Genomic DNA, 11,495 nt, shown 5'->3' with positions numbered 1-11,495 from the left:
AGTCTAATACTTTGTTACCCTTACAAGTCATTTTCCCTATTATCATATAGAGAGAAATAGATTTTATAATAATATAATTTTCATGTTTGTTGAAATCCTATTAGTTATTGGTCAATTTTATTCACATATTTTTTAAAATAAAAGAGAGGGACAATTTTGTAAAGTGACAACTACATTTTGCAATATTTGACTAGATTAACAAGCCAAATTTCTTTCTTTTTTTATTATTAAAAAATATAAAAATGAAAAAAGAACTGTAAAAAATTAGAACTTGAAAAGAAAACTTGGCTTTCCAGACTTTATTAAATAAAAAAAATTATAAAAAAAAACAGTTGCATTAATAAGTACATTAAGAGGCCTGATTACAAATTGTAGAAAAAAAAAACAGAGCCTTACAATAATAATAGCAAAAGAAAAGAAAAAGACTATTATGCCCCTAACAACTAAATATTAAATATGCTAACTAATGTCTTCTCTCCCATTTCCCTTCACGTCTCCCGTCTCGTTCTCTCCGCTCCATCACCTGCCTTGACTTGTTTCCCCTTGAAGCATTCCGTTGACCAGACCCAAAATTACCAGATTGCCCCTCCAATGCCATCATTACATCCGCTTCACCAACACTCCCTGTATCTCCCGAATCCCTGCTCCCATCAAAGTTCTCTTCATAGCTGCTGCCACCATCATCTTGGCGGTCACGCGGTTGTAGCAGAGTCGGCGGTTGGCCGGAAAATTGCCGCCCCCCCGACAGGACAATGGTCGGATTCGTGAAATCAGGCGGCAAACCACCACCACCACCACCACTACCACCACTTCCGCCGCTTGTTCTCAAGTTGCCTTCATTTGTTGATCTTCCATTATCCCTTTCACGATATCTCTCTCGAGGCCGACTGCATATAGGATCAATTAGAAACTGATTAATGTTTTTATTTATAGAATTAATATAATATAAATACATATTTAAAATATTACATACCTACTAGGACCAGAGGAATATTCCCTTCGTGATTGTGATCGGGATTCTGCCTGTTCTAGCTCCCGTTGGAGTTCTCTCTACAAGATAACAAGGGCTAAACGTGTTAAATTACAATAATCCAGGGGTGGTTTGTGTAAATATATTGATATGATGTTACTTGTGTTTTCTTTTCTTTCTCCATATCAAGATTGTGTTGAAGTTCCCTAGTTTTTGCACGTTCAATTGCAAGCAACTTTTGTCTCTCGATCTCCTTTTCTGTTTCAGCTGCCCTTTCCCTATCACAAGTTAAGATTCTTCATAAATGAAATGGACTAAATGCAAGAAATAGCAACATACTTTCATCCATTTGTTTTATCATATTCAAATATGATAAGAAGAGATGAAAGTAGGATGCTATAATGAAAAATGAAGAAGAGGTGAAACCTATCAAGTTCCTGAAGGAGCTCTGCTTCATGGAAAGCTGTCTCCTCTAAGTACTTTTGGCGTGCACGTCTTATCACCAATTTCTTCTGTCTGCGTGCTACAATTTCTTCTTTAAGCTTAGCCTTTTCCCTATTCAGTATTAATTAAAAAAAAATTATCTCCTAAAAGATGTGGAAGATTATTGATAAGGATTAAAGAAAAAAAAATGAAATAGAAAAGAAAATATTGCATACAGAGACTGAATGTGATCCTTAATTTCTTGAAGACGTTTATCTTCCCTCTCATAATCTGGATTAAAACCAAGTGGCATGAGAAATATTGTCACATGGAGATTAATTATAAATTCATAAATTCTTTAAAAAAAAAAAAAGTTACTGGCTAGAAAAGGAAGCTTTCTCCAATCTGTGACATCATTAGATGACTCTTCAAGAGACTGCTCTTTCTGTATTAGATCCATTTCAATTTCAGCCTCTACAATTTCCTGCCACACATCATTCAATACATCTTATTATTATTATTATTTTTTTATTATTTTCTAAAACAATGCAAATATTGTAATGTTAGAACTTACCATAAGTTTTTCATCGGTTTTTTTCGAAAAGAAATCAAAGTATGATTGTACAGAAGTCAAATTCGCAAGGACCTGTCACATAAATTATAGATCAAATATAGTTAATCTTGATATGTGTTTTTCAAAGGGTATTATAGTCGATGAAAAGGTGTTGCTTACCTGAAGAAGTGTCTCACGCGTACTTTCAAAATCAGAGTCTCCTTTTCTTGAAAAATCTGAAGTCAGAACTCCCTTGAGAATCTTGATATGCAAAATTTTACATGTTAGAATAATGCATTAATATATAAATGCACTTTCTTTAATTAAAAACATAACAATTATAATCTTGGAAATACTTACCTCTTTGGCTTCATCCCCTTCACTTTTAAGCTTACATAAGGCTTCACAAGCACTTCGAACAATATCTTCACGCTTTCCTACATAAACACTTAGAAAAATCAGTGATATTTATAGATAATTATTTATATCTTTCCAATAAAGAAAATAAAAATATACCAGCTTCTGAAAGACCCAAAGTTTCAATATTTCTCCAAATACTTTGAGGAATCAGATGAACATCTTCAACAGGAGAGTAGAGACATATGTTCCCAATAAGAGCTAATGAAAGCTGCATAAAAGGTCCTTCACATGTCCGTTGACCAAGGTTGACCAAACACGGGAGAAAACTATCAGCTGCACCAAGAACAGATTGTAACTGTAGTCTCTCAGCAAACGGAACACATTTTACCAAAATAGCCATCGCACGTGTCCTCAAAACAGGCGACACATCAGATGAAGCTAGAACAACAATTCCATCCCATGTGCTTGAAACAAGAGAAGATAAAACTGACTCATCAGAGGGCAGTATCGTCATTTCACTCTCGGACTCCTGGCCCAAAAGATTACCCAAGTGTTTGAGTGCTATGAAACGTTGTTCTGGTTCAACGTGACTCATCATTGAAGAAAACAGATCAATTAAAGAAGCTTCACTGGAGTGAAGATTGTGGGTCCCACTACAGAGTAATGATGACAACCATTTATCTGTTTGTAACCTCCATGAAACTTTTGGTGCATTGCATGAAAACATCTTTATTGCTGAACAGATAATAGAAATTACTTTATCTGAATCATAAAAACAAGGTGTCTCAAGTATGCAATCAAGAATTTCAGATGCAATCTCCCAACAACTGTTTTTTTGTAGCACAAGAATCATTTCAGCAAGTTTTTCAAGACTGTTGTTCCATGAAAAGGTTGAATCTTTTTCTAACATGGATGATAGACATTTTGAGTACACAAAGCATTCTGCTGACATGGCAGAGAGTTTTTTAGCAGGTTGATGATGGAGTTTCCAGCATAGCTCGATGGTTGGATTAAGTTTGGAGAGAAGAGTTTCTAGGGTTTTGGAGAATTCTGTTGTTTCTTCAACAGACAACTGATTAATGTCACTTGGCATTTCATCGAACACTTTGTATGCGTCTAACAGGAAACTTGAATGTGATTCAGATTTATCATTATCATCACATGATTCACCATTCATTTTGAGAGGAATGACACCTAATACTTGTAGTCTCTTAACTAGCAAACTTTTGCAGCTTTCCATAACTGTTTGAAATGCAGAAAGATAGTCATGGAAAGAATTTGTTGACTCAAATGTAGCAAAATCAGCCCAAAACACAAGCGATTGTAATATCTCCTGTTTCCTTTTTACTGATAAATCAAGAAAAACAGAGGCCAAAACAAGAATTGTTGGAGCCCTGCTATATTGTTCATCAGGAGTAACTTGATTTCTTATGTTACTAAAAAGCTCATCAAAGCACAAAGATTCAAACTCAACACATGAACCACCTTCCTCATTCAATGCCTTCTTCAAGGAATAAGATATGATTGGCTTTAACAAACACAAAACCGAATCAAGAAACGCCACGTCAGCATAGGAGGTTTTACACAAGGACTGAAGCACTTGTACAACTCTAGGTATTTCAGGAACCATTGCTTCCATGTGTTCACTTACAATGGCTTCAAGTACATACAAAATAATTGCTTTTGCATTTTTCGCAAGGAACCCCTTAAATCTTCTAGAAGGTATGATGTCATCATCTTCTTTCAGTAAAGGCCATGAACATAACTCAGAAAACCAACACAACAAATCTGGTACAACACTAGAAGGAAGAACCCTCAATTGCAATCCAACAGCCTCCAATATAATCTCCCCAAACACTTTAAATTGTTTCTTCAAATTTGGAAAAAATTGACTAATTTCAGGGTAGATAACACAAAAAGACTGGTCAACTTGTTGACCAGAAACATCATCGATAACCGCAAGTTCATCGGTGAAAATAGACAACAAAGTTGTTAACTGAGTCAACTCGGAAGCAAGAACGAGTCTTTCCTTTTGATATTGTTTTGCATTACGTGATACTGCCATCCATCCAATAAATCGAACTAGAGGAGATGAAGAAGAAGAGAAGGAAGATATTTTGTTCACCCATGTTGAAGAAGGAACCAAATTACTAAATCGCCCCCCTTCATCACCTCCACTTGAAGCTACAACCAATCTTTGAAGAAGCATCCAGTGGCGTTCTACCTCATGTACCTTATTCAATTCCAATTCTAATGTCCCTTGATGACAATAAGATACAAGAAGATCATTTAAATACTCGGAAGATTTTAATATGATTTCAATGATACGTTCAGGGGGGCAATAAAGTTTAGTTGCTGAGTGTAAAAGAAACACCAAACTTTGTAAAAGAATTTCACGCATCGAGTGTTGTTCTTTAAGCAAAGAATTTATCAAAAACTTGCATAATAATTCTTGATTTTGTCGAACCAAAGTGATGGCATCCATGGATGATGTATCTGTTAGAGAAAACTGCATGACATCATCGTTTTCATCAGAGATTATTTTCTGATACTTGTGATCTAATTCAGCAGCTTCTAGAAGAATTTCAAGAACGATTTTGTCACGCTTTTTTTCAATACGCGCTATAGCTTCCAAATTACTTTCATTTTTCTCCAAAATTCTTCTGATTTCTGTGAAGTTATAGTTATGATGAGTCTTTATGATATTATCTTTGAAAGACATCAAAAAGAAGGGATTTACATAGCACTCTGCAGCCAATAACAGAGCATCTATAGAAGCATCATGGCTTTCAGAAGTGATGTCACTCTGTGAATGTAAATCGAAAGCCACACGTTTAAATTCAGAGGCCCATAACTCACAATCACTGTAACTCATAAGATGTAGACACTCTGTATGCAACTTAGAGTACTCAATCGCACTAAAACTTTCATCCTTTTTCATGGTTATTTTTTTATCGATTAAATGTTTCTCTTCTGTGTTTGCATCAGAAACATGTGTAAGCACCATGTCCTTGAGTTCAGGTGGAGCAAAAAGAACGCTGACATCATCAAAAGTATCCTGCTTAGCTGTATCAGAAGTGTCTGTTGTCTTTCCATCAACATCATCCTGAGAGGAAACATCTGGTGGTTGAGGGCCCATGGTAAGAGAGGTGGGAGATTTTCCAAGGTCAATATTGGGTGGTAATTGCATGTGAGGTTCCAAAATTGAGAGAAGTACACTGCAAGAGAAATAATGAAAAGATGATGATTTTATGAGTATGATAATTAATAAATAAAAGGTGGATTGGATTGGATTGGATCTTACATAGGAGCAACTGAACCTCGCCTCCATTCAGATTCCAATGATGGGAGAATGGCTGATTTTGTGACAGCTGTACGGATCACATTTAATGCCACATTGCAATTCTGTTCTTGATTATCATGAAAAATTGGAGATACATCTCCAAAGGGTATTGTGGTCTTTACTGGGGTTAGAGCTGGATCAAGGAAAGGCTCTAGAATTTCCAAAAGAAAGAGAATTTGATGCTTAACATCCTGAAAAAGAACAAATTGTTTATATAATTAAAAGTAAGTTGAAAATCTAACATGATATAAGTAATAAGACAATAAGACATACCTTATATTTTGCCATTACATTGTCCATATGCCCAGATAATGCCAAAACAATGTACTTAAGAGCAGCACATGAGTCGCCTATTGCATGACGACCACCCTAAAAATCAATCAGATATTTCACATAATATGTTTGGAAAATGGATTCCCAACAAAGAAAATTAAATATAAATGGAAAACTCCAAAACCGGAGAAAAAACACGGGCCTCAAGAGAGAAAAATCCACTATATGAAGTAGAGACTTACATGGATTACACCTAAAAGGTCCTCAACAAGCTCCACAGCTAAATCCACCTGGAATTTATTTCAGGAAAGAATGTGAGTTTTTGTAGTTGAAATAAATTTTAAAAATAATGTAATATGAATATGAGGTAACTTGATATTTTATCTTGCATCACCTTTGCGGTTACTTGACCTAACCATGGTCCAAGTACACCAGAACAGAGGTCAATGAGGACACATGCAGCCTTGGCCTGCAAACCATAGGTTAGGGTAATATAATAAATTAATAATACAAATTAGCTATATAAAGTGATATGGTAAAGTAAGTGAAAACAAAATTAAATAAAAATAAAATAAAAAAAAAAAAAAAAAAAAAAAAACAGACATGTGATGGTGAAAAGGATGACAAGTAGCCAGCACATCCGTGAAGCAGTGGACGATACATGGGAGAAGTTGATGTCACCACAATCTGCAATTAAATTAAATTAAATTAAATAAACATTTCAATTTTGAAATGATTTAAATTATTTAAAAAAGAAAAAAGGAAAACCTGAGAGAGAGCATGTTGCACAAAGGGTTGTCTCCATGCAGAGAAACTGTCATCAACTTGACCCCAACTGTTAAAATTAGGACGAAGTGCTGAAACAAGTAAGAAAATATTAAAAATAAAAAAAATCAGATGAGAAGTGAAAATTAAAATGTTTACAGATAAATTTCCAGTAACAACCTGGCAATAAAGCTTGTATGAGAGGCAATGTGGGCCAGAATTCAGAACTGTTTCCAGCCAATTTGCTGCAAAGGAGAGGCTGTAACATAAATAAACTTATCAAGAATAGTAATAATAATAATAATGTGTTTTAGTAAATTTTTTAATTTTCTAAAAAAAAATAAAGTAACTTACTTGGGATGCACAGGCGAAAAGAACATGTAGAATTCCTTCTTCAACAGCCTTAATGTCTAGCAGTTGAAGATATTTAAAGTCCCAGTGATCATCATTTACTACCCGAAACTCCTCTCCAAATAAGTCTGAATAATCTGTGGTTTGAGTAAGTGATTCAGAGCTTGTGGCTTTTTCCTTAAGTGCTGATGTGGCATCGGAATCAGATGAAGGGATAGACACTTGTTGCATTGTGGTGGGATGTTCCACTTCAAGCTTCAGTAAAACTTTACAAGCCTGAGATATAGAACAATGTTTATTACCATTTGTATAAGTAAGATCCAAGGGTATTTTTGTCATTTTGACCATATATAAATTTATTACCATTCTGCAAACAGTTCCTAGATGAGAATCTTTGTATGCCTTTCTTAGCAATAAAAGGATTGCATCTGATCGGAAAACTGTGGAAGTGGAAGTGTGAGGGGAAGTGGATATTGTGTTACGTGATCTCCTTGGCTGAGGGTAAAAAAGGAACATTGAAAATATTAGTCATCTGAAAGAGAGAACTTTCTAGTTTCTAGGTTCTATATGTAGGGGCAATTTTGGGAAACTACCTCAAAATTAGAGGAAACGGTTAAAGCTGGTGATGGAAGACTGTTTTTAGATGCTTCGGTGTCCAATGTGTTGTTGCCTGCTGATTTGGCAGTTTCCCTGTAATGGATTAAAATTATTACTATGGAAGTTTAAATTGTCATATTTAATATATTTTATTGTAGCAATATTGGTATTGTTTAATGTTCTTTATATTATAGTATAAATGTCTTCTCCCAATGGCATTGCATAAACTGGATTAAATTTTTGGATTGAAGTTATTTAATGCGCCTAATACATCCAGACATCCGGTGTGAAAGTGAAATCTATTTTCTCGAATGTCAAATGCACTTTTTTATCAAAATACTTTTTTTAATTATAGGGAAAAAAAAAACATAATATGTTTTTCAACTTCTACAAAAAGCATAATATTTTAAAATTTTTGCACTGTCTAAGAAATTACAATTTTGTGTTGTAAGTTCTCAAACCTTATTATTTATATATGTTAATTCTTAACTAAGGTTAATAACTTTGATTATAATCTATACAAATTTTAATTTTTGTTTATATATAAAATTGATCGTTGTTATTTTAAAATTAAAAATAAAAAAAAAAATAAAAAAATAAAAAAGATCTATCTTCTAAGTCTATGTTTGGCAGACTAGCTGAAAAGTTAGTTGATAGCTGAAAAAGTGAAAAGCTAGCTACTAGCTGGCAAAAAATGACGTTTTGTAAAACTAACTAATAAGCTAGCTGGAAGATATAAAATGACATAAAAGGACATTTAGAAAAATATGTTTTTAGTACATTTGCCAAATTTTAAAAAATCTCCTGAAAAGCTACTCAAAGTAGTTTTATAAAAAGCTAGCTTATTAGCTACTTTTTGGCAGCTTAAAAAAGCTCGAAAAATAAGTTAGCTTATCAACTAGCAGTGGCACGCCAAACACAGCCTAAGTCAAGTTATAGTTATAAATATTGAATTTTTAAACAAATGGAAACATTTTCCAAAGATGGAATGGAAAAACCTTAAAAGGTTTAATAAATAACTAAATATATGATATGTATTAGTTACAAAACAGTAATAGTTGTTCTTTTTAAAGTAAAAAATCCCGAGTTTGACCGATTTGACCAAGTTTTTCCTAGTATGGAACAAATGTGAAACTTAGTTACTATCTAGTGACATTGTCCCTACTATTCATCTACAACTTTCATCTAATAGCATTAGCAAAGACATCGCTACATATGCTTCTATATTTGTTGATGTACAATTGTCTTCTAATGGAAACTTCATAACACACAGCCTATTTTAAACAGTAACATTCACTTACTTCCCATACATTAAAATTAAACCACTTAATGAAGTCATTAAAAAGTTGGAAACAATAAAAATTACAAGCCTATACTGACCTCTCATTTAGTACATGAAGAATTGGGTAAAAGGGTCCCGCAAGCATAGCAAGAAACCTTAGATTAGATTCTGGAGCCTCTGGAAAACTGTTAAGATCTGCCTGCACACAATAGTAACTAAGTATTTTAAAAAATAAAAAACACAAACTTCAAAATCAATTATAAAAAACATACCTCAAGTTGGGGAAGAAATGTCACCAACCGGTTTGTCAAATCTTGAAGCAGCTATAAATTATTAAAGTTAGATAAATATATATATATATATATATATATATATATATATATATATATATATATATATATATATATATTGAATATTGATAAAATCTACACAATCAATTTATATTTCCACCTGAAGATGAATGTCATCTGTGTCTTGTTTGTGAGAAATGATTTGTGGCAATAGGTGATTAATAACTGGTTGAAATTCGGGTTCTAAACCAGTAACAGGAACACCAATCAGCTGCAAAGAAGGAAGATGTTTAACAAAAGATTTTTTTTTTTTGTTTTTAAATCATTTTTAAAACAAATATTACCTGAATGAAGAAAATAGCTATGGGATTTCCCCTTAAACAAGATATCCTCACATATCTACATGCAGTGTAGTTCATGGGGTACATCATATCACGGCGGGGTGCTTCACACCGTGGCCTAACTTTTATAAAAGTCTCTGGCTGTAAAAAAAAATAAAAAATGTAAAAGAGGCAAAAAAAAAAAAGGAAATTAAACTAGAATGAAACAAAAAACTCTTACCTTATATCTTAAGCCAACTGAAATTTCCCATTCCAATACGGATTTATTGTATATCCTGATGTGTGACAACAGGCAAGGCTCCTACATTTAAAAACATGATTTAATAAAGTATAAAGTATAAACATGTTATGGTTGTAACTTATAACTTATAACAGATGTTTATTGAAGATGATGACAATGAAATTAACAAGAAAGAAGCTCCTTTTTGCTTGGTTTAATGTTTTCACAATAAAACAGCAATCAACAGCATGCATCACAGTTTATAAGCAAGCTAACTTTTAAGTTTCTTCAACGCGTTACTAGTTACGTTACGTGAATTCAATTATATTAGGTTTATTATGTAAATTAATAATTACTGAACCTTATTAAGAAATTCAATAATCACTAAACCAGTGTCTTTAAAACCTATGAGAGGCGGATTACAATTATGGTTACACTATCACAAATCCTTCTAACCAATATGGATTTAACATATCACCAAAGGTCAAACTCACAAGAAAAGTCAATTGATATTCTATTTAGTATTTACTTTTACTACATAACTACAGCCTAAGTAAGAACAGATGTTGTTTCTTTTCTGTTTGTTCCAATGATAGACAGGTCCCCCCTCAACTTTGGCACTACAGTTTGCTATGGATCTCCCAGTTTACATTTAAATCAAGCAAGATAGCAGTAGAACGCTTATTAATTATAACAAGAGTCAAAACTCGAATGTAATTGGGGAACAGCAGCATATGTCTACTTAAAAGATCATCAAATGTCAGGATTGCAATTCCTCATACCCTAAACCATGCTAATATAACAGTGCCTTATCATTAAGTGGCGCGCAACAAAACAAAACCTTAAATTGAACCCATAAGCAGCTCAAGCAATTAGAATAAAAGAAGAAATAAAGCAGAGAAACTGTACATCGAGTTCAAGCAAAATCCATTCTTTGGTATTTGTAGCTGTGGACCAATGATTACGGAGGTCAATGTCAAGAACATGAGAAGCTTTCTGCGATGGCGATTCTCTGGAAATGCCCTTTACTTTGTAAGTTAGGGGTTTCACCCGTGGCTCTAATTCCACTTCATGCATCTCCAAATGAAAGCTTTCTAGATTCTGCAAATCTCTCTTGTCGCTCTATAATAAATCCAATGGGGGGTTTTGAGCTTGCCGGAGTCGGAAAGACAAAGGTTTTACTGTGTGTGTTTTGTTTGTCAATCGACCGCTTCTTTATATTCTTCGGAAGAACGGATTACAAAATCAGAAGAATTTTTTTATTTTTGAACATTTATTATGAAAAACATGTTTTTTTATTGAACATATTAAATGGAATTTTAATAATCAAAATTATTGTATAATCTTTATATCTTTATATATTTAAGAGTAAATTAATGAAATCGTCCCTATAATTTGGTCAAAATTACATGTTTGGTCTCTAACTTTTTTTTGTATTTGGATCGTCCCGTTTAGGGGTGCAAACAAGTCAAGCTACTCACGAGCTACTCGAGATCGGATCGTTAAAAGCTCGACTCGCAACCGATTTTAAACGAGCCCGAGCCGAGCTCGAGCTTAATATTAAGCTTGTTTATTAAACGAGCTCGAGCTCAAGCCTATGTCACAAAGCTCGATTAGGCTCGCGAGCCTAAACGAGCCTTTATATAATATTATTATTTATATATATTAAAATAAAAACATATTAGGTGAATTATGAATTTCGGGTATTAGTAAACAAACTTTTTAAC

At 33.5% G+C, this 11,495-nt stretch overlaps 1 protein-coding gene across 4 annotated transcripts; it reads right to left on the bottom strand.

Moving 5' to 3' along the window:
- Nucleotides 1–271: 271 nt before the first annotated feature.
- LOC111883646 (uncharacterized) lies at nucleotides 272–10,970 on the bottom strand. 4 transcript variants are annotated; one of them, XM_023879968.3, is made up of 26 exons: nucleotides 10,678–10,970; nucleotides 9,769–9,849; nucleotides 9,552–9,689; nucleotides 9,368–9,478; nucleotides 9,190–9,240; nucleotides 9,016–9,116; nucleotides 7,632–7,728; nucleotides 7,402–7,533; nucleotides 7,042–7,314; nucleotides 6,868–6,946; nucleotides 6,691–6,779; nucleotides 6,526–6,609; nucleotides 6,317–6,391; nucleotides 6,165–6,212; nucleotides 5,923–6,018; nucleotides 5,611–5,840; nucleotides 2,463–5,524; nucleotides 2,307–2,383; nucleotides 2,127–2,207; nucleotides 1,968–2,039; nucleotides 1,772–1,877; nucleotides 1,630–1,684; nucleotides 1,397–1,525; nucleotides 1,131–1,248; nucleotides 974–1,050; nucleotides 272–887 (listed from the first exon to the last, which is right to left on the bottom strand). In XM_023879968.3, exons 1-26 carry the CDS (start codon nucleotides 10,843–10,845, stop codon nucleotides 464–466), a joined length of 6,054 nt encoding a protein of 2,017 aa, XP_023735736.1. In that variant the 5' UTR covers nucleotides 10,846–10,970; the 3' UTR covers nucleotides 272–463. The 4 variants fall into 4 exon arrangements, with proteins under 4 accessions (XP_023735736.1, XP_042756952.1, XP_023735737.1 ...); XM_042901018.2 differs by lacking the exons at nucleotides 9,552–9,689; nucleotides 9,769–9,849; nucleotides 10,678–10,970 and having other exon boundaries at nucleotides 9,190–9,230; nucleotides 9,368–9,473; XM_023879969.2 differs by lacking the exons at nucleotides 9,552–9,689; nucleotides 9,769–9,849; nucleotides 10,678–10,970 and having other exon boundaries at nucleotides 9,016–9,112; nucleotides 9,368–9,456.
- Between the last annotated feature and the right edge of the window lie 525 nt (nucleotides 10,971–11,495).

Source organism: Lactuca sativa, chromosome 4 (assembly GCF_002870075.4).
Source record: "Lactuca sativa cultivar Salinas chromosome 4, Lsat_Salinas_v11, whole genome shotgun sequence".
Lineage (NCBI taxonomy): Eukaryota > Viridiplantae > Streptophyta > Magnoliopsida > Asterales > Asteraceae > Lactuca > Lactuca sativa.
Note: the sequence above shows the minus strand (reverse complement) of the source record. Positions and strands in the feature narration are given on the sequence as shown.